Genomic DNA, 24,488 nt, shown 5'->3' on the forward strand with positions numbered 1-24,488 from the left:
AGCCTGTTCTGACAGGCTCCGACGGCCAAGAGACGTTCTTCCCTTTTTTGGATTAATCTGATACCAATTGGGAGGAGGGCCTGGGCAAATATGCCAACTCAATTCTGGTCACAAATTTGGGTTGCATCCGATCTGACTCCCCAGAGCGGGCTGTTGCCGGACTCTGCCAGCTCAGTTATCTCAGCACAGATTGGGTGTCGGCAGGGTGTCCAGACATAGCAAATGGTTGTGGCAGCTTTCAAACATGATGTAATAGATTCCAGTCTCTCTGCCGGAGGAGGAAGAAGATCTGTTGTGGGACCCAGAAGGGACAGAGCTGACCCCTACGAATTGTTCCCCCCTCGGGGCTGTACTACCAACCACCGCTCTACCAATGGATTCTTCTCTGCCTGCCTGCAACTCCGGTCGTCAACTGCAATGCATTTTCCTCTGCAGGCTGTTATGCTGGGGCCTCAGCACAGGAAGCTCCTACCCTCGGTGCCATCTACAATCTCCTTCTACAGCACAGAGAGAACTATCGGAAGGATTCACTGGCCTTCAAGGCTGCCCATCTCAAAATCCAGGTTGTTCTAAGAAAACCCTCCAAAAATATGGACATTGCTCAGACAAGGCTTGTAGCAGTGGAAACCTCCCAGTCAGTTCACCAAAAGGTGGTTGATTCTACTATTACTGCTATTGCTCAGCATGACTCACAGATCATGGCTCTATCATCCAGGGTGGAAGATCTTGAGAATAGGTATTTCTGGCATAACCTGCGGGTACTAGGGCTTCCTGAAGGGGTAGAAGGTTATGACCCCGAGGCTTTATGGTTCATCTGTTATGAGAGGCGCTTCCTACATTAAATGACTGGGATATGGATTGTATGATTAAGTGAACACATCTCTTTCCAATTAGACTTCCCAGTAAGCCTTCCCCGTACCCTTGGGCCATTCTAATTTATATTGGGAATTTCATCCTCTGACAAGAGATCTTCCGAGCAGCAACTCCGAAGCTTCCGGTCAAAGCATACAGGATCAAGTTCTTCATCACTCTGATTTTTGGTACAAAACTGTGGTTAGACACTGGCAGCTATGGGAGCACATTACAGCACTTCAGAAGCTGGGGGCCTTTGTTTCCCTCATGGAGCCCACAACCTTGCGGATTAGAAAGGATGGCCAGACTCTATATTGTTACGGCGGTCAAAAAGTTCAGGAGTTGCTAGCCAAGTGGCAACCCGGTGGTTGATGATGTCCCTGTTTCTCTTTTTTTTGTTTTGCTTGTGGTTTGCACGTCTTGGGATACACTAATGATACCGGTTATTAGCTAGGAAATGAAGGTAGGGCAGGCTCTTTAGGAAGTTTGGGGAAGCTCATTGCTTAGCATGGTTGATGGGTGGTGGGAAGGTCTCATCTCATCTCTCCCCCCCCCATTTGTTTTCTTGCTCCTTTTCTCTTTCCTCTCTCCCTCTTGCATTTTTCTATTTTTCCGTTATGTCATTTTGTGTATTTTACCATTCACTGTTACTCGAAGTTACCTGGATGTAACTGATTTACTCTGTATTTGGCCTCTCTTTTCCTTTTTTTCTCTCTCTTCTTTCTCCCCCCCTCTCTTTCTTCTCCCTCACCTAACCTTCTTATCGAGCACTGGTCTCGCCGGGGAAGGGTTTCTTTACTTATTTATTTTTTGCCTCTCTTGGTGGGGTTAGGGGGCTTTACTCTCTTCTCTTTTTGTACATTATTTGGTGCTGGTGGGGGGCCCGGTACCTTGGAGGCCCAGCAATATACATACCTCAGTTGGAGGTGTTTTTCGCCCCTGATTCTAAGGGGCAGTGGTACGGGGGTGGTTTGGCTCGCCTCTTTGGGAGCCGGGGGTGGGGTTGGAAGGGTGGTTCAGGATAGAAGGGTTGCGGAAGGGGACCTTGGTTTAATCAAGCAGAGCACCTTTTTGTATTATCTACGATAATGTGATCTTGAGCAATTTTGAGCACGACAAAATAAAAGTGGTTACCTTGGAACGGTATTATATTTATATCCATAGAAATTGTCTATTTCAATATGCATGGTGGAGGAGCTTTTTGAGTATTCTATATTATTATGGTTCCAATTAGAAACAGTGGCAGTCCGAGTGGGCAGCTGCATATACTAACCTGGAATATTAATGGGATTAAGTCACCACAAAAACATAAATTGGCTGGTGAAGAACTGAATATACTTACACCACAAATCCTTTGCTTGCTTGAGACGCATCTGTTTCAGACAGAGACGGTACTGTTAAGGGAGTTTGGTTATCAGGTTCTCTCCACTTCTTGCTTTTCCTTCGCTCAGAGGGGGGTGACGCTCCTGGCACGGAATAGTACAGAGTTTCAGCGCTCCATCCATCATCTCCTTGTGTTTGCTCTGTTCACCCTAAGTTGGCAGGGTATACCCAGACATGGGTCCCTTGCTCACTTTGCCGTTGGATTCAAGCTAGCCTGGCTGATGAGGGGTATTACCCCGAAACTGGTCCCAGGATGCTTGTTTCCAGTCCAGGGAAGACATGGCTTGGCAGTTCAGTCTGGACTGTTTCCATGAGGTACAGGGTCAAGACTGATTTGCATATAGCTGTGTCTGAACTGGGGTGGCAAAGTGAGCTAAAGAATGACAATGGATTCAAACCAGATCTGTGACTGGGGGTGAGTGTCTGAAAAGTTTCAGCGCTCTGTCCATCATCTCCTTGTGTTTGCTTTGTTCGCAATAGTACTTGGCAGGTTTTACGACATAAAATTTATCCGGGGGGGAGTGATGGTTGGTTGTGACTTTCCAGAAGGATATGGATCGCTTCACTATCTTTGTAGTTTATGGACCAAATGCAGATGAACCAAAGACTCTGGAATTTCTGTTGTCTGAGTTGCATCTATGGGCTCCACCTTATATTGTATGTGGGGATTTTAACGTGATGCTCTGTCCCGTCAGGGACTCTGGATCTCAGGCCATACCTCACCATTTATTTCTCGACATTCTTAATAATGATTCAGCTCGCCGGGGGAAGTATCAGCTTCGGGGAGCGGTAAACCAGCTAATTGCCTCATATGCGCTGGTTGATATCTGGCATCTTCAACGTTCTAAAGAATCAGGATATATGTTCTATTCTGCTCCTAATAAAGCTGGATATATTTTTGGTCAGTAACAATTTAGTTTCCTCCTCTAAGGTGTTACTTAACCCGCGGGTACTATCTGATCACAATTCAGTATCGTTACTTATTTCAACCGGTAAACCTACTCAAGTATTAGTGTCCTGGGGTTGGACTTTTGAGAGTACACTACTGCTTGAATCTGATTTTGTCAGTGGAATGAACATTCATATGATGGAGTTTCTGGAATTTAATATTGGATCACCACCATCTTTCATTGTCTGGGATGCCCTTAAGGTGTCTTGTCATAGACAGACCCTCCTGTTTGTGTCACAGCAACAGAGGCTACTATTCGCAGAAGAGGCAGCATCCAGACAGACTCTTAGCCTACTGGAAATAGAGTTGGGACAAAGTATCAGGTTTAACAGTGGGCTTCGGTCCGATCATCTTCTGGAACAGTCCACTATCCTTAAAGCCTCCTGTAAAAAACAAATTTGGGAAAGGGTGGTAAAAAATGACAGGGCACTCCAGATGGATTATTTTGAGAATAGCTAAGAAATGGGGCAAATCCTTTCTTTTAAGGTCAGAGACAGAACCAGTTATAACACCATCCAGCAGATCAGGGACATTAATGGTGTTCTTACTACCATTCCAGCCTCAACATATGAGGTCTTCTTCCAATTCTATCAGGATCTTTATAACTAGGATTGCTTCACCTCCATCAAGGAGATTGGTCGATATATTAGTCAAAACTTTGACTAAAAGTTGACGGTTAGTCAGCAGTCTAAACTTGAGGCACCTATCACTCTCCTGGAGATTAAAAATGCCATTGGCTCTCTCACCAGTGGGAAGGCGTCTGGCCCTGACCAGATCCCATTAGAGTTTTATGAGATTGTGGCCCTGGTTTTAAGGGATCGGATTCATTCCTTTGAGTCTTCTGACAGGGTTCCTGAGTTGTAGAGAGAGATAAACATCATAATTTTTCCTAAAAAGAGGAAAGACCCCACTCTCTGCCGATCATACCAGCCAATCTCCCTAATCAATGCCAACGCTAAAATGTACACACACGTTCTGGCAAATCGGTTATCGGTGACTATTTTGGGGTTGGTGGATTCTAATCACATGGTTTCATCCCTGGCCGGGACACAACATCACATATCAATACTGCAATCTTGGCTTTGGAGGTTGCTTCTTCAGATGGGGGTAAAGTCGGCATTATCTGTCTGGAAGCAGAGAAAGCATTTGACCGGGTCTCCTGGCCCTTCCTTTGGCAAACGATGGAGTCCCCGGGCTTAGGTTCAATCTTTGGCTCCAAAGTGAAGTGTTTGTATACTGGTCTTAAGGCACGGATTCACAGCGTGGGGCTAGTTTCAGATCCCATTAATATTTTTTGTGGTACATTGCAGGGATGTCCTCTTCCCCCCAGTTATTCACACTATATATTGAGCCATTCATCCAATCTCTCTAAAGCTTAGTAGAGATGACGCCTTTGAAACTGCACTCTATGAGGTAAAAATTCTGGCATACGCTGATGATTTGGCTGTTTTGACTTGATACCTGCTCCAACAAGTAGTCTAGGAGCAGTAGTTTTAGCCACTCAGGCATTTGGGGAGGTATCCAAGAATACCGCTTGGAACATTTCTAAATTCTCCTTAGTACTATTTGCCCATTTATGTATTTACGACACAGGCCTCTATTGGGGATGTTGAAAAATGGCCCTCTCTGAAGGTTCACCCCCAAACCTTTTGCCTTCCTCCTCCTCTTATTGCTGATTTCTTTGTGTTGTCTTTAGGACTCTGAGCACGTTACCACTGCTGACCTGTGCTAAAGCACATATGCCCTCTCCTCTAAACATGGTATTATTGGTTTACACCTATTTGATATATTTGATTTGCTTCTAAAGTGGTATACCTTATACCCAGGGCCTGTACTTCAAATGCTACTAGTGGGCTGCAGCACTGATTGTGCCTCCCACAGAAGTAGCCTTTCAAATATGTCTCAGGCCTATCACTGTAGTGCCTGTGTGTGCAGTTTACTGACACTTCGACTTGGCATTTAAAACTACTTGCCACACCTTAGACTCCCCTTTTATTACATATAAGTCACCTCTAACATAGGCCCTTAGTAGCCCTAAGGGCAGGGTGCTATTTAAGTAAAAGTTGGAACATGTACTTTTATGTTTTTCCTCTCCTGGTAGTGACAAACAACCTATTTCATTTTTCACTACTGTGAGGCCTACTCCTCTCATAGGTTAGCATTGGGAATTTCCTTATACCTGTTTAAGTGGTAATTCGTGATCAGAGAGGTGTAGCTTTTTCCTGTTTCATATGTTTGGAATGGTTGTGATAAATCCTACTTACTGGTGAGGTTGGATTTAATGTTACTATTTTAGAAATGCCACTTTTAGAAAGTGGATTTTTTTTGCACTTACAACTCTGTGTGCCTGACAGCCTGTCTCCAATACACGTCTGGGCTGGGTGACAGCTACATTTGTGCATTCCTTCTAGACAGCCACAACACAGGACACTCAACTGCATCCGCATTCATCTGCATACTGATGGGTTTTACTGGGCAAAAGGGAGGGGAGGAGCTAACACTTCACATGAATAGGTAGTGTCCTGTCCCCACACAAAGGGCTGATTTACCCCCCATCGCTAGGCTGGCAGACAGGAGTGGGCTGAAAGGGGAACCTGTGCACTTCAAAGAATTCTTTTGAAGTCAACCCCACATCAAAGGCACATTTAAGTATAAGTACTGTGCGTAACTACAAGTGTTCTCCAAGGGCTTGCTGGCTTGCCCCGTGTTCAGGAGCTTTCAGGATCATCAAAGACCCCACCCCCTTCCATTGCTGTGGGACTCTGTAACTGGTGAGTCCAGCAAGTGGGTTTGGAAATGGATCAGCTCGTGAGCCGATCAATATCTCGATCTTAGCATAAAGACCTGCGCTATCCCTTTGCCAAGGTCTCAGCGCTCCCCAGCGTTGTCTATGAGGCTCAAGTTGTTCCAGCTCTGCTTGTGCCAATCTAATTATTTGCGACAGTCCCAGCAGCTGCAGTGCCTTTTAGCGCGGCTCTACTGCGATGCATTGCCTTGGTGACCAGGGCTATGTCCAGTGGTGTGAGGTTCGTCAGCCATTGAAGCGCAAAATGTTGTGACCCAGATCAGCCGATGATATGGGCTCGCTCATGAGGCCCGCCGACAACTCGATTGAAAGGCACTGTACTAAGCAGTCGGACCCCCGAGGTTCCAGTCACCTACCCACATGTTTGCAGGTGGTTCGCTTTTTGTTGAATTTCCCCGTCCTGAGGGGCCCATATAACAAAGAACTTCTGGTGCCATTTTACGAACAGCTTTGCCCTGCAAAGGCTAGGAAGTAACACTTCTCATGAACCAAGCAATCGTACATGCTACTTGCATGATGTTTTGCTTAATGACCGCAAAACGTGTTTTATTTAGCTTTGTGATTACCATGGGCATTCAAGGTAATAACGTGAAAAGTATACATTGCATTTTTGTCATTTTGATCTTGTTTTGTTTATAATACAATAATATTTATAAACCTGTTTGGAGTCTTTTTGTGGTGTATTCATTGTGTTACAGTGTGTGTGTGTGTGTGTGTTGCACAAATACTTTACACATTACCTCTTTAGATAAACCTGACTAGTCTGTGCCAAGCTACCAGAGTGTAGACAAAGGTTATCTTAGTTGTGTGTCTATCTTACCCTGACTAGAGTGGTGGGTTCTGCCTGGCCTGGGTGTACCCTTAGCCAACCAGAAACCCCATTTCTAACAGGGGACAAGCATCATTACTAATTTGCCCTGTTCCCACCAACCCATGACCAATGTCCCCCTTTATGCTACATAAAGCTTGCATTCTGTCATTCTAGATTAATAAAAATGTACGTTTCCTATACCTAGCATATCAATGGTTTTACCTGTGAAACTCTCCAGTCTGAAGTTTGTGTTTTCAATCTCCTCCCCAAATCACTCACGATTCATACCTTCTTATTGATAGTTGTTTAGGCAGGACCCTGAATCTATGACAGTATTTAATTTTATTCCTACTACAGTGATGTCACAATCAGGTTTCTTCCTTGTTTCTTGAACCTGTAAAACTTTGATTACATTCAAGTCTACAGTATAATCATTTTCTCCTTGAGATTTCCCACACCACCTTGACACAAATCTAGGACACACCATACTCTATTGCCTTTCCTGACCTGACATACTCTAAAGAAATGACCACTAAGGCTGCGCCATGAGCATCAATAGTTAATCGCGTCACTGTTGTGTCCAGTGCTGAATAAATGTCATTGACAGAGAAGTCCTCTTTTGAATGTTTAATGGTCACTTTGGAAGAAAGGCTCACAAGGATGCAGAGACAAGCAGAAGCCTCCAACACTTGTCACAGTCCAGCCAACGTCCGGCCTCACCATGACAACCGTGGAAAGCCCCAACACCGCCTCACATCACGAGGCACTATGAAGCGATACAGTATGAACATAATACATATAACCACATACACATAACCCTTTTTATAAGAATTCCCACATTACAACACCTCCCGTGCCACAGGAAAAAAATATATGTAAAACATATGCATTTTAAGGATATAACGATCTCAGAATAAAGAATCAATATAACAATCCTGGTAATTTCTTGGTAATGTGATTATGCTTTTATTACATTCAGAATGTGAACTAACACCATCACAAGAACAATCAATTACATGTTCACTAAAAGAATTCAATATTAGTTCACAATTTACTTCAGGTTCACTAACCACGGAACTTGAATCAATGCCTGAAGCACCATGTGTTTCTTTAGAAGTCTCAACTGGCTCAAAATCCATCTAAGTGTCATTTGCTTCAAAATCTGCACCCCTTGATACTCTTCTATGATTGTCTAAAATGTCCTTTTGATGAGAATCAGTCTTGACAATAGCCTCTTTATTCCACCATCCATGATCCTTCAAAAAGAGAGCACTACGACGTACAGGCATCACCACACACATATTTCCCTTTCTGTGTCTTTCAAGGTATACTAATAAGAACCCTGTCTCGTACTTCCACATTTTTACTTTTTCACTTGCTGTTTCTATCTAAATACCTTCTAGTCGCATATTGTTTTCTTTCCACACTCTCTCACGGTTTTATCCTTTTTGTTTAATCAGAAAACCACTTAGGAGTCAATCTTGTTCTAGTTTCTCTAGCCCTAAGTAAAGAAAAAGGTGTGAAACCAGTAACAGAATGAGGAGTGTTCAAATAACTCCAAACTTTCTCTAACATCCAGTCCAGAAGCAATGGTTGTTTGTATTCCCTCCTTAAGAAACCTATTTCACTGCTCAACCAATTCATTAGAAGATGTGGAATAACGAGGTGTTTTTTCATGATTGATTCCATTAAATTTAAAAAAGTAACATTTTCTCCAAGCAAAATCTGTGCTGTTGTCTGAAACTAACACATCATAAACTCCTTTTAAAAAAACGTTTTCCAAAAACACGTTCACACTTTCTGTATTGGGAATATTTACACAATCATAGTGTACACATATGGTAATCTGTTAGCACTACAATATATCTAATGTTATGTGGAAGCAAATTGTATAGACCCGCAAAACCAATTGCTAATTTCTGCAATACACGATCAGGCAATGGATTCAAAACAACATTTTCTTTCCTGAGTTTCCAATGTTTGTCAGAAAATACACGCTCTTTACACTTGTTAACACATTTTCAAGTTGTCTATCCAGTCCAGACCACCAATAGTATTTTCTTAAAATGTTCTTTGTGGATGTCATACCTGGACTCCCACTATGTGCAATTTCAATTGATTTATGTTTCAAACACTCAGGTGGCACATACATCTTTCATTCTTTCTCACCAGCACATCTCACACTAGTATTAGTGTTAGTAATAACTTTATTCGGTTGCAAAGAATATAACCATAAAAGTACAGTAAAAGATACCAAAAAAAAGTTGCATAAAACATAGTAAAATCATGGCACTTTAAAAATGATTGCACATCATGTAGCCCGTTGTCATTAAAATTAGAATGCAATGGCCATATCCTTTTTTAAATAACGGATGATTCCTATAATGGAAAGTAGCAGTCATGAACAGTGAAAATAGTTGTGTGCAAGATATACAATGTTCTTCAAGTTTAGGGACACAGCAGTAGGCCTAAGCTAAAGAACTCATGCTTTCTAAGCATGCTAAGGCACTAGATAAACTAGTATCCTGAAAAAGGCAATATTTCATGACAATAAGCATAAAATCATATAACCATGGATCTGGCTAGAATAAAATAAAACATATGTCAATTTGACTATCAAGAAGTGATTATACAAACTCTATGTAATTCCAAAGCCAAAGAACAATTTAATAAAGAATCAAATGCGTCAGTTTAAATTGCTAAAACACCTAATGGTGACTCATTCATAACAGTAATCGTATACAAAAGTGATATGTGCTTTCTCATTGTGTTAACAATTCATCAAAGGGTGCATATACAGAACCCTCACAGTAAAACAATCTATGGGAGATAAAGAAAGCCAGTCTAGGAGGGTATAGGCATTAAGAGAACAATGACCATACCCAATTTAGAAATCTTGAGGTCGCAAAGGCAATTGGTTAATGTGCCTCGTGACTAAAAATACGCAAAACCTCTGAGCAGTAACCAACGTCTAAATGTCAGCAGATAGGAATAATCCACCTAATGCGTGGTAAAGTGCACTTTGGACAAAAAAATATAAAATGGGTCACAGTTTCCCTGATCGGCGGACAGAAGATGCATTCCCCTTCATCGCCTTGTTTCTTCATCCATTTGACAGACAGCAAATTTAAAGGGAGAGAACCAATTATAAAGCCTCAGTACAAGATTTTAGCAGTATGAGGAGCAACCCTGTCCATGAATGTTTCATATTTAGGTAGACACCTATGTCAATTGTGCCCTCCAGGCAAGGATCACGCCGGATGTCTGCAAGCCTGTGGTCCTACATCTAGTTAATGAAGCATCCAAAGCAGCAACAACGCATTCTGTGTCATCAATGAATTCAGAATCATCAGGCAATGGCAATCGTGACAAACAGTCTTCCTTTGCGTTCTTGCTGCCTGGTAGGTTCTTCACATTAACATGAAACTCTTGTAGTTCAGAAAGAAATCTCACTAACCTGGAAGAAGCTCTACCTGTACCAATGCCATTCATAAAGTACAAAAGTGGTTTATGATCCGTGTCAAGATTACAATTATTTCCCCATAGATAAGTTTAAACTTTTTCTACGGCCCACACTCACGCTCTGTAGCACTTTAGTGTTTTTCGGAGTCCCTCAGTGTGCGGGATATGAAATGGTATTTTCTCTTCCATTGTCACAAAACAACCCCCAATCCAACAGAACTAACATCAACAGTAACTGTACACTTCTCTGAACTGTCACATGGCTTCAAAACAGGAGCAGGCAAAACCATGCATGTCATTTCTTTAAAAGAATGCGTTTGTTCTTCTGCTCATGTACATTTTTCTTTCTTATGTACAAGTCATCTCAATGGTTCAAAAGTGAGAGAATACCTCTGAACAATCCTGGCATAATATTCGCTCAGACTAAGAAATGATCTGAGAGACTCCTTATCAGTACATTTGGGTGCACATGTAGTGGCATCTTTCAAATCACCTTCAGGTCAAATTTTGTTGCCCGAAATTGTGTGGACCACATAATCCACTTCATTCTTCAAAAATCGCAATTTTTCCTTGGAAACAGTCCTACCTCTTCTCTGTAGAATGTGCAGAACACGATAAAGGATAGCATTGTGTTTACTATCAGGTTTGGCATACAGCAGGATGTCCTCTTGAAATGCCTGGACCCCCTCTACGTCTTTAAACAAAGCATCCATTATTTTTTGTAAAACATTTACAGCTGAGGCCGCACAAAAGTAAGCCTCAAGTATCTACCTATATGTGCCAAAAGGGGTTACAAATGTGGTAAGATCTTTGGAACGGTCGGAAAGAGCAACTTGATAGTGTGCAGACTTTAGGTCTAATATGGAGAAAAAAAAACGCCCGCCATTAGCATGTCTTGTATGTGAAGTAGGGGATGGCATTCAATGATAATATTTTTATTTAGTGAGCAGAAATTTAGATTTTTCACAGCCTGGTGGGCAGAAAATCTGTATTATATTAAAGACACGGAGGCTAAGATTCTGCAAATCTCCTTTATTGGCAGCTCACAGCAGCAACAACTGAAGAATATAGAACTTCAATAACATTATGCAAGTTTAAAGTGGATTTAAAACATTGTCAATAGCGCTTTTAACAGGTCTAAAATAGCAACTTTTAAACATACTTTCGATGGACCAATCTGCTGCCATGAGGATATCTTGCAGACCTCCCCCCAGCAAGAAAGCTTTGGAAGCTGAAGCACCCCTAAGGGAGTGTGCAACAAACATAGTAATTTCTACACCTGCTTCTTTCATTACTTCCTTCACCTATGTTGCTAAGGTTGGAGAAGACACTGCTCCATGAGGCGATATCTAGGATATTAGCAATAGTTCTGCATTTCCTCTCATACTCACAATCCTTCTCTTATATTCCATCCAGCATTTCGCCACACAGTTTTTCATTCTGTGTAAAGAAGGGGAAGAAAACAGAAGTTGACATGGTCTTTGTTCGACTTTTTAAGTAAAAGCAAACCCCTTCAGGTTGGTATGCCCTGCTGGTGATGTCGAAGGCCTGTGCATCTGAGGTCTATCTAAAAGATACCAGGCATAGCAAAACAGTGAGTTTATAAGAGATTAGTTTAAGGGATAACCCAGAATTCTTGCCCCAACTTATTAAGACCTGTAGGACATCTCTAACATCCCATAATGCAGCGTATTTTGCAGAAGATGGGTTTAGTACCTGCATACTTTGCATGACTTTTTTTAATCAGTAAGTTTTGTCCCACAGAGACTCCGTTTACAAAGCAGTGATCTGCTGCTATAGCTGATCTGTAAACCTTAACTGTTCTGGAAGAGAGTCCAGATGTAAATAAATCGGATTAGTAATTAACTACATGTACTAAATCAGTTGAAACGGGATTGTAGTTCCTTCAAAGACACCAACAAACCCATTTCTTCCAAGCCAGGCTATATCCTTTCCTTCTGTCAGGTGCCCATGACTCTGATATGAGTCTGAAAGCGTCTACAAAAAGGCCTGGGATCTGCCACTGTCTCCTGAAATCCTCCAGGCACCAGCGTCAGTAGTCCTTTCTCTACAAGAGGATGTGACTCTCCTTCTGGGCCTATAATTATTTCCTTGAAAGTTGTAATTAATATTGTATGCTCATTTCTAATAGGATTGGGAACCAGGCCTGTGACCTCCAAAGTGGTGTTATCACTATCATGAACTCTGTGTTCCTGTGAACGCGCAACAGTAGTATTGGTAGCATGACAAAAGGAGGAAAAGCATAAGATGCTAGGCCCTTCTAATTTTGAAGAAAGGCATCCACCCCCAAGGCGGCCTGAGGGTCCGACCTCCAGCTGAAAAGTTTTGATAGTTGAGTGTTCAGACTGTCTCCAAAGAGATCCACCCTGAAGGGTCCCCATATTGACTGGATGCTGAGGAAAATTCCCTTGTTCAACCTCCAATTGCTGGAGTCTCTGAAATTCTGGGAGAACCAATCCGCAACACTGTCCTCAATCCCTGGATATGCTCCACTGCTACTGTAATGGCCTTGCTCAGACAGTAACTCCAGAAGACCTTGGATAAATCTGCAAGACCCTTGGAGTGAGGGCCCCCATTTTGTTGACATATCTGACCACAGATACATTGTCCATGCGTAACAACACAGAACACTTCATTTAGTCTTTGGTGAAGCAGCAAATTGCAAATGAACCTGCCAGTAATTCCAAGCAGTTGATGTGCAACTCCTTCTCCTGATCTGTCCAGCATCCCCCTGCTGATGAGTCGCCACATCTTGCACCCCATCCCTCTAAACTCGTGTCCGATTCTATCACTATCTTTCCGTGTCCAGAGACAGCATTTGAGTATAAGAGTGACATGTTCTCAATGCTTTGGCTTTGGGTGTTTTGAGTGCCTGGTAGTACAAGGGTCCTGGGAAGATTGCTTGGGGAACAGAAAGCCTAGGATCCTTGCAAGAGCTCTCAAGGGCAATTTTTTCTCCCTAAGAGTTTCCTCAATTCTTTTGCGAAGTTTCCTTAACTTTTCTTCTGGTAATTTCAATTCTGCCCATGTTGCTAAAAATGTATCCCAAATTGGTTGACTGGCCACTAGAGAAGGAGGAGCAGCCTCCCAGGGCTACTCTTTAGGGATGACATTATCAGGGACATGGCTAAGTACACTGGAGTATTCAGCTCTATTCAGAAATCCCAGAAAGACATTAAGAAAGTTTTCCAGGGTAGGGTTTTTGGCAGGACCAGGAGAACACAGGGTCGGTTCCTTGGCCATGACCAAAGCTCTTCATGACCCTACCTGGGATGTGGTGCAAGATTTGCGCACCCAAACTTCGCTCTACACTCGTCATTCTACCCACAGAAGCAAAGACCTTGCAGGACAGGCTTTAGAGGTGAGTGGTGACAAAGGGGCTTTTCAGCAGCTAAGAACTATGAAAGACCTTTCAGATATTCCTATAAAGGTGGGAGGCAGACTAGCCCAATTTTGTGGAAACTGGAATTTGATGACTCGGGACCCTTGGGTCCTAGAGACAGTGAAGGGATACAAGTTCAAACCTACAGATACACCACTACAAAGGAAAATTCCCACAGAAATCAACACACAAACGTATTTTGCTTGTTTGTTTTTAGCCAAAACAACAGCCAAAACCCATTCAGGCGAATCAATTGCTTCTATCACACCATCCTTGCATATAGAATCCAATAATTCTTTCAATTCATCCCTTACACTAAGGGTACAGGTCTTATGTTTTTTTTTAACTAGTGTGGCATTAGATTTCAAATTAATATCATGCTCTAAAACCTTCACACATTCCAGTTAAACACGTCCTTATGTTTTCTCAAAACCCTTTGTAGCTCGTTATCTTGACCATTCGAAATGGGCATTTCTCCCAAACACAATGGACAGTCAGTTCCTGGTTTCAAAATTATACCGAGTCTTCCTAAATCACACCATCCAAGGATGTCACGTCCTTTCACAGTTCGATGTATTGGTATATATTGTGCGTCCCAACAACTCCAAATGATCATCAAAGTAGCCCTATATTTCGATGTCCTGATCACCCTAAGCTTTGGGATCACAACAGAAGGAGTCAATCTTTTGGACATATTCTTGTGAAAGTAACATCCATAATAATGGTAATTAGGGAACCAGAATAATCCATTACACTAAGACTGACTTTACCAACATGAGCAAATCCCAAAGGTTCCTTACATTGCACTGCATTCACAGAAGATTGATCGCACTCAACAGTCAACACAACATTACTTACAAAATCACTCTTCAATTCATCAATGGCATTGATATTGACACTCCCATTACTCCGACTAGCTCTGCACATGTTCTGAAAAGTCCCACTTTTTTGCACTTAATGCCAAGTTTGATTATATAAGGACATGTTGGACTATGTCCTTCATGTGATCTTGATCCACACCTATAGCAAACAATTTTCTTTTGCATCCCTTTACTATTTCTGTCTTTTTCTGATATTGCATAATTGGTGGAGAAAACATTGAAGATGCATTACTGTCTTCTGATGCAATAAATAGCCTTAGCCAAATTAGTAGATCATTAATGCCTTTAGCAATGTCTAATAAGTGAGACAAACTGGGATTCCTGCATGTTAAAAGCCTCTCTTGAATTTTCTTACTGAAACAATTAAAAACAAATTGGTATTGTAAATAGGTAGCTATAATGTTGCCAAATTCACATGCTAATATTCTCAAATTTGAAATATACTCTTCTATGGTCTCATGCTGATATTGCTTCCTTTTGAAAAAATAGTGGTGTTCTAGCATTACACTTTGTTCCTCTGTAACTCTTTTTACCTAATGTGAAACAGCTTCTTTGTAATTATCCCATACACCAAACTTTCCCAGAGGTGCATCCGCTTCTGGTAAATTGTCAAATATTTTGCACCCAGCATCGCCCAACATGCTCAACAGCAGAGTCTTTTTCAACAGTCAATGGCAACAGAATAATTCTCAAATGTACTTCACTATAACTGCCAATTGACTGTTGGCCTTCCTGGATTTTATAAGAAAGGACAAGGCTAGCTAAACATGTGCAACAAACCCATGATAATTTAAAATTGCTCCTGATGCCAAAAGAAAAGGCTCATCAACTGCCGCAGTCCTCAAAAACAAAGGGAAACACCTAAGCCCAGGCAGGAGATTCAAATATTAAACGAATTATACGAGACGTGTTTGTCTTGGACGCCGGTTTCAGTAGCAGCAGCTAGTCACTTGACGAGGAAGTACGTCGTAATAAGAACAATGTGCATGCTTGATAAATCCTGGGTGTGTATGCATCACAGCTTGATCAGGTGCTGTTTGTCTTGCATTATAGAACACTTGTACGATGCAAAACAAGTGTTGCATGAACAATGCATTTAAAAGGTTCAAATCATAACAAGGTAAATCTGTCTGAAATAATACACTGATTCCACCTACCCAGAATGCGATGATGAATCACACTTTAAGGACACGCTGCACTGGAAAGTGGATTCTGTAAAAATAAGACACAGCACTAGTTAAAGAGAGGTAAATCCTTGGTGAGCCAAACACGCCAGTGGAAAAATGCCAGAATCATCACTAAACCAGTATAATCCTCGTCGCCAATTTGTTGTGTCCAGTGCGGAATAAATGGCATAGACAGAAAAGTCATTCTTTGAAATATTAAATGGTTATAGTGGAAGAAAGGCCCACAAGGATGCAGAAACAGACAGAAGTCTCCAACACCTGTCGCAGGAAAGCCAACGTCTGTCCTCATCATTCCAACCATGGAATGCCCTGAATCCACCTCACATCACGAGGCAATTCCAAGCTATACAGTAGAAACATAATACATATAACCACATACACATAGTCCTCTTTATAAGAATACCCACATTACAGAAGGGACATTTCTTGTCAGATGCAATATGCTCAAGGTTGCCACATCTTCAACATCTACCTTGCAATTTGTTGATTTCTACTTTTTTAGTCCACCGTGCACTTTTAAAACCGCTAGTTATGGATTTTTTCCTTTAGCCGTACTATATTACTGTTTATTTCAGTAACCTTTGCTACTGTATCTTTAGTGTCACTCATGGACGTCCTTTAGAGGTCACCAGGGGTCACAATTGCGACCCCATCTGTGCCAAGAACACGAGGGTGTCTTGCATTATCAGAGTCTGGCTCCAACCTCGGTTTGTGCACATTTTTTATTACATTAATAGTGAATAATAGTTCATTATTCACTACTAGTGTAATAAAAAGTGGAGTAACACGATCCGGACCTTCACTGGCATCTTAGATAAGAAAAATAAAATAGTTTTAATGTATTTTGTGTGCGTGCATGTGGGTGTGTGAGCATGTATGTTTGTATATGGGATCGTGGGTGGATGTGTGTCAAAATGAGTGAGTAAGTATATGTGAGTAAGAGTGAGTGAGAGAGTGTGAATGAGTGATTCGGGGTGAGAGTAAGTGCACAAGAGTAGGTGAAAATGAATGAGTGCAAGTCCGTGCTAATGATAGAATGAGGGTGAATACATGAATGTACGTGAGCATGTGTTGTTATGCTTGCAGATCCACTGTTGGACTTGGCTTGCATATTGGTTCTTGGCTTATAGAAGCACCCTTGACAAAGTGCTACTGCTGGCACTCTGTAGGTAAATTTTGGCATGGACACCCCTGAAAAAATGCCAGCGCTGGCCTCCTGGAGGAAATTCTTGCAATAGTTGGCACCTATGGCAAATTGTTGGCGATGGCACATTGGAGGGAATTCCTGGCATATGGGAAGACAAATGTGGCAAGGTCATGGTGCCATCCATGACAAAATGTGGTCCTTGACATATTGGAAATAACCTTTGACATAAGGGACCTCCATACTGCAAGAGAAGCAGTATTATGAAAATTCTGGCACTGGCCTATTGTATGTGATGTTTGGGTAAAAGGGGCCATCATGGCAAAATGCTGGCCCTAGCAATGGGGATCATTTTTTACATAAGGGGGCACCCATAGGACATTTTCAAAACATAATTGGGTGAGCTCATGGGGACTGTCAGTTTCAGTAGCTTGGCACACCATGAAAGGACTTGAATATTTAGTGAGTGTTTTTTTAGAGCCTATGGCATTTTAGCAAATGTATGTGAAAATTGTGAATTAAAATGCACTAGTAAAGCCCACTTTTTTCAAACAAAAATTCAGGGAAGAGAAAGCCCCACCATTTGTTCTCCCCTAGAAGAATATGTAATATTAATTATGCAATTATCAAACTTCAGCAGTGTTAATTATTGGGATGTCATCAGGATTAAGGTTATGTGACATCACTACTTGAGACTATGCAGAGTCAAAGGTCATATGATGTCACTGTCTGTGACATCATTATGGTCAAAGGGTATATGATGTCACTTATGCTACCTCTGGCATTTTGGTGAATTGAAGTCCATGGTTTCACTGTCACTATTTAGGACAGCTCTCGCACACCTACCTGTAAGTTCTGATTTTTAAACAATAGTTAGTACTTTTTTTTAGTTCAGAGTCCCCATTGTCCCATAATCTATCCTGTATGTTAGAGTTGCCACAATGTATAATTATCTGGTCCCTAATGAGTTCATCATGAAAATTAAGAATATTAAATCTACACATAATAGCTAGTTTTTTCAGTGCTGCAACGTATTCACCGATCTTCTCTCTAGACCCTTGTTTGCAAAGGTTGAAAGTGTAACGATCAATTGCTATGCTTACCCTTGGTGCAAATGAGTTGTTTAAATCCTCTATAGCAGTGCTTCCCAAACCTTTTAGAACCATGACCCTTTTTTTAGTACGACAAACTTCTATGACTAAACTAGCTTTAATGGACATGAGCCAGGCTATTTTTTAATGCAATAAAGCATTGTGTAGTAGCTCAATGTCATTTGCAAACAGCACACTTTCCATTGTAATTGTCACTAAATTTGCACAGACATACAGTTTTATAGATACAACTATATGCAAACACATAATAATGTGTGGAAATCGGGTATCAGTGAATATTTATTAGATGCCCATCACCAAGTAAAGTGTCTTGATTTGTTCTTATCGTACTAAAATCTTTATTTCCATCACACTTCAGAATTACAAAAACAAATGTGCTTCATTTTGCTTTCTTAACTGCTGAATGAATACAGTTCATTTACAGGTATTTACAGTTTGTTGTGTGCTAGAAAAAAATGACATTCGCCAGCGTTCCTTATACACATAATGTAACCTTGCAGGATTGTCACATCATTCACTTTATTTTTCTTTCTCTGACTGCAAAGCCAGAAAAGTGTTAAAAAATAAGCATAACAAGACACAGCCTGACATTTGATCTATATCTTTTAAACGCGGCAAATGTTTTAACAATTATTATTCCTGGTGTTTGGCGACCAAAAAGCTGCAATCAAATACTGCTCTGTGGTATCCAAGAATATACCTCCTTGCACCTTCTTGTCTCATTTACTTTTCATTCTCATGTATATTTTTAACCCTCCTGGACCTAAGCAGAGAAGAAATATTTTTGTTTTCCTTACTGGTGAAGTATCATCCTCTTCAAATGTAGATATACAATTTATAAAAAGATAACTCACCATTCTTCCCATTTTTTGTAGCAGGATCGTCATCAATAGGCATGAAGACTTGTGGATGAGTCAAAGCTAGATTTCCTGTGGCACACATATTTAATTTACATTGGGTGCTGTATCAGTGACTGGTGCAGTGTCAAGTTAGACAAGTTTGATAGGCTTACAAGTGATAGTGAGCTGCTAGACAGGGCATGGAAGCAAAATGTTGTCCTTCGGCATGCTATTGAGGCTTGCTTTCCTCCTCTGCACAGCTTAGAAGTCACTTGTGGAAGGTGAATTAGAGATGGAGGCACACAAGGTCAGCGTGACCTCGCGTGTTGAGGTACCACGTCGGCTTGTGGTGGAATGGGTCTTCTTTAGTGCATTCGAGACTTCCCGCGAGATTCTCCACACATGCTGGGATCATCACGTATTGGTACACTTCCAGGCAGTTCACTAACTGCCAAAAAAGTAAGTGCACGTACCCAGATGTTTCTGTTTCACTAGTACTTTGGAACCTTAGGTCTAGGATGGCAAATTGTTTCCTCTGCTCCTTGTTAAATGTAGTGTCCATTCATGTAATCCTTGGTCATTTCAGCGGCCGGTATAAGCATGTACTGCTGATTAGGGAAATGAAGTTGATGTTCTCCATCCGCTTGTGTGCACATGGATTCACGGCTTGGCAACTCATCAACAATGATGATGCTGATGCTCCGGCAGCCAAGTGCACTGGAAATGCATGCGTTCATTCTCTCTCCAAGCCGTGGCAGCACCAGTTCCTTCTTACACCGCCTTTTCTACGCTAGCGGTCCCTGCTCAGGCATTCTGGATTTTTTTTTTGCTGATGACCAATGGTGTGAATACAATAGAAGATTAGTGCATCAACACAGTCCTAAAGTGTGCTTGCAACACGGCAGGTGGACCACGGTACTCAGGAATAGGTTTCTTATCGTAGAAAGATATGTTTGTCTGTTGGTGGAGAGAACCAGCTTGTTAACAGCTTGAGGTTGGAAAGGATGTGCGGGTGCACCAGATGGGGTAGCGTTTTTAAGGAAAGAAGTGATCTCACTTAAAGGAGCTTGTTTGTGCTGTTGGCAGAGCCACACTTTGAAGGTTGGGAAATAATGTGCTTGGACCATGTCAACAACAGCAGGGAGGGCATTAGGAGCTTGCTTGTCTATCATGAGGCAATGAGAGGTGTGGGATTTCCATTACTCATGGAGGTAGGAACTCAATCTAGTCCATGCAGTGCAGAACCAGGGAAATATCCAGCACTGAGGACGATGTGCAGCTGGGCTGAAGGCATCGAGGGGTTATGGTTTGCTGAACGTAAAACAATATTAAAGCCCTATGAGATGTGACAATTCCTACCGGAGTGAGTTATGCGTGTAATTTGGGAGGCTGTTCTTCTTGACCTTCAAAATGATAGAACTCAAGTAATAAAATGTGCATGCATTTATCAATTTATCATTATTATGCAACAGCCATAAAGGTCCACTAAATATGGCTTTGTTTAAAATTTGTTTTAGTATGGTATGATTTAATTTGGGAAGCTTAGAAGTGGTCCTATTTTTGTTTTGTAGTTTTATTAAAATGAAATTCTCCTGAGAATTTTTAATTCAGGTAGCTTACTTTGTTCTCCACAGTGGATCTGAAAAAGGGTAATTTACACAACGCTATCAAAGCGAATCACCCAAAACCTTGCCTGTCAGGACTCCGCCCGCCAGGTTACTCACGCTTGCCTACTGCTAAGATGCCAGCCTTCGGCTTCGTAAGGACTTCCAGTGTATCTTCTGTCTCAAGCAACCATTCAAATGACAGTGTTCAGAGCGACAGCACCAAGGCCATCAAGAGTGAGTTGAGAATTTCTATATGTCTACAATGCTACAATGTCGTCATAGAAGTTAACATTTACAAAAGATAATGCATTTTTAACCCCTTCCGTTCTTCTCGTCTTTTGTTCAAAAAGAATAAAGCAGAAGGCCACTCGACCAGAGTAAAATGAAATATTGACTGTTCTAGAGGCTTAAAATGTTAAAAATGTCTAGAAATTTTCATTAGACTAAAACCATTTCACTATGTCAAATAGTTATGGAAATAAGAGACGGATATATGTTGAGGGGCGGATTATGCAGGCAAAGGACTGTCTTGTGTTTTTCATGGAAGAAAACAAATTGGTGTGAAGGGAGGCGTGGGCTGGTACCCATCATGCGAGCCTCGGGCCCAGATGCTTTGTTGGGTTCACTTAGGTGGAGTCCCTGATGTTTGTTTATTTTGCTTATACTGTGCACACTGAAGAACTTAATTTTTTCCAGCTTTTAGAGGCAATGATTTGGTATATGTAGCAATGGCTATAGTGAGTGTGGACATCCCTGCAAGGCAAGTAGACTACTCTTACGGAAGCATGACCGCGCCACCCACAATATTCCTTAATTTCTGGGTTCCCCAGGACACTTGCCATGGCCAGATACATTCATTAGTCAAAGAAAAGGCTTGTCTGCTAGGGGTACAGGGATAACATCACTAAAGTGCTTGTCTCCTGTGTACGATGTGTCGCTTCAAGTCGCGGGTTGCAACAAGAGAGCTGCTGGTTGGGGTAGATGACATTTTGCTTAATGTTTTCAAAAGTTACAGGAGATGTTTCTACCAAGCATCAGCTTGAAAAGATTATCAATGTGTCCCTAGGACAGTGCGCCATCCTTCAACACTTTAGTGTGTATTTGAATCCGATAGCGCCTGGCAAGTTTTGAAGCATATTCGTATACTGAAAGACGTGTTAACGTGATATCCAGCGCTGCTCACTGGATTTTGTTGTTGTTGAAGAATGTGATTTGATTCACTCAATTTACTGTGAAAATCTGAAAATCTCGCTAGCGAACTACTTGTCAGATGTTAAAGGCTGGGGCGGAGATTAATGTGATTTTGTGTTCCTGACAACATTTGCGCCTACCAATCTTCGGTGTTTATCATAACTCGATCTCAGGGGTATGAGTCTTTCATTCGCTGTGACACAAGCCTTCTAATGTGTTTAATAATACATTTACACCGGGAAAAGGGACTGGGGGAAGGGGCCATGCTTCTGCTGTGCGCCCTCCTGCAGTCCAAGAGATGCTCCTTGGCTGGTGTCACCTTTGGTTTTGAATGATCTGGTTCATGTAGGCACCAACCTCTTTCTGGCACATTCACGGGGGAAAAAGCCCGCTTAGAGAGGTGGCGTTCAGAAACCTGAAATGTTATTTATTGGGAAAATATGACACATGTTAGGAAACTGCCACTGCTAAATCCAAGAGTTGAAAAATCAAATATTTTGCCGCATTGAAATATTTCAGGCCGCATAGTGAAACTTCATCACTCCCAGAGAATAAGTACATTTAAAAACTTGCACTAAAACTATCTCGACCCGCTCCTCCCCGCCCTCTAATAAACCGGCCCATTGCCGCGTTAGAGGCCATGGGCCAGTTCAGGTCATTAGTGGTCCGGGAGCTGCCAGGGACATAACACTTTGATATTACATTTGAGAACGGCTTCCTAATGTGCAGTAAAGAGAGTCACGTTTCAGTGGCTTCTTTTACAGTGGGGTCGCAGAAAGGTGCCAGTGCTTCATTTCTTTAACACTTGTTCTGAGGATACAAATGTTTGGTTTGTTCAGCTTTGTATTTTCTGAGGCTTTTCACAGAAGCCACATTTAGTCACAGTAAGAGCATTCTCTTGCCTCCGGGTGCACTGAATGGCTTCTGTTTTAGGTTGCCACGCCATGCCTCTGTAATGCTACAAGGGTACCCGCGCACACATTTATAAATGACACTCCTACATATGCAAGTTAATCTAACAATGCCTTTGTTCACTTATGACGTCATGAGGTTAAAGGACAAAATACAAATGCAGCTCAGAGAAGGTGGAACATATGTGAGGTCTTCTACCTGCAATGGGGAAAACGATGGTTAAATGACCCGGTATTTCCAAGTCCATACAGTTATTCCCCATTCCTAGAATTCATAATCGGGGTTCGAGCGTCACCTTCACTCACTCTCTTCTATATACAAAACACACCCGGCGGATTGACAGGCACCTTGAGCGATCACACGGTAAAGCGCCTCGAGCAGTGTTAGTGCTGTCAGCCATTCAGGGACAGTAGCCACACTGCAAGCTATCCACGGGCTTCCTGCAGTCACATCACATGACTGCACTTTTAGAAGCAACCTTACACTTTCCTGACAGGGAAAACAAAGGCAGGCAGCAGACACCAGGAGGTGCCCAAGTGCAGGATGCAGAACCCACTGGGCTTGACAGGTAAACACCATTTGTCAGTTCAACCCTATGCCTGCACACAGAGGGACATGGATAGTCTCTTAATGTTAGATGGTACACACCTGCATGCTCTCCTTTCAAGCCTTTAAAGTGTCAAATAAGTTAATTCCTGAAGTTGCCCAACCCCATCCACCAAGTTCACTGTATTGCAAAGGGACAAAGATCAGCCAAACAGAATTAGTTTAAAAGTGAGGCTGACTTTGGAGCTTTGCTTGTCACTGGAGTTTGTGATACAAAAGAACATGGCTATGGTTAGAGACGGTCACTACTGTAGACATATTGTGCAGTAGCGCCACTGGTGCTGATGGAGGAGGGATGCTACGGCCACACATCTCAGACAGTATCCTCCATCGACCCCGCCAGTTTCAGAGACACCTGGGCAGGTCCAAAGAGTATGGCCGAGGTCCCAGTGGGCTTGGAAACGCCTCCATAAGTTTGAGCGGGAGAGCGGGCCAGCCGCTCTGGACACGTTCATGGCAGGTTTAGAGCAGAGCTCCTGTATAGGTACCCATATACGACCAGGCACCATTCCTTTACAGGACCGCCAAGTCTTAAAGAACTTCAGTATTGGAGAACCCTGAAGCACACCAGGGAGGGAAGTCGCACTGCTGCTTAGACAGTAAGTCAGCCGCCTGAACTGTGAACGCTGATTAAAATATAGCCACAATTCAGCATGGATAGTGTGGAAAGGTGTCAGAGTGCCCCCCCCCATAAAGCATGATCCAGTGTCAGAAAACCTTTGGATATTCATTGCAGCCAAGAAATCTATTTATTGCCATCATAGCGACAGCATTATACTACAATGGGCCCAGCATATAATGAAGGTGTTATATTCTCTTATCTAACTTTAGTATTAGACAAAATGGTTGACTTTGAGCGATCTATGGCCATCTTCCATAGTGGGAGCATTGCTGTGATGAGCGGGTTGCATAAATCATCAGGGGAATCATCAGGTACCATGGCAGTGATCCAGCCACTAAAGACAACAAGTCCATTTTCCAGTATCACCCATGATGGGTGGGAGGGGTCTTGTGCCATATGATAAACTAGGTAGGAGAGTTGATGTGCTTAGGTAGTACATATCCCAATGTGCAGGTGTGGGCCAACTGCCCAAGTAAGGGCTTGGAGTTCATTTTCTTTCAATAGAGTCCTGGTCTCCTGTGAAATTAACCTTTTGTTATCGGAATGGATCAAGTACAACAGTGATTTGGAGAAAGATATGAGGGAACATGCCAAATATATATTTATACCTAAGAATTACTATCATATTGATTGCTTGTTCTCTGCTCCACAGGGGCAAATTGGGATGGGCCATCTGATAAAATCATCCCAAACACAAGAGATCTCCCAGACGTGAGGGGAT

At 42.1% G+C, this 24,488-nt stretch overlaps 1 protein-coding gene across 1 annotated transcript in view; it reads left to right on the top strand.

Annotated features, from left to right (window-relative positions):
* Positions 1–24,488, top strand: part of MTUS2 (microtubule associated scaffold protein 2) — a 1,510,781-nt gene that overhangs the window by 632,377 nt on the left and 853,916 nt on the right. Inside the window, exon 5 of the mRNA XM_085621650.1 lies at positions 20,464–20,670. Within this exon, the coding sequence (XP_085477776.1) occupies positions 20,464–20,670 (207 nt within the window). The remainder of the gene's footprint in view (positions 1–20,463; positions 20,671–24,488) is intronic.

This window comes from Triturus cristatus, chromosome 8, assembly GCF_964204655.1.
Source record: "Triturus cristatus chromosome 8, aTriCri1.1, whole genome shotgun sequence".
NCBI classification, from domain to species: Eukaryota; Metazoa; Chordata; class Amphibia; order Caudata; family Salamandridae; genus Triturus; species Triturus cristatus.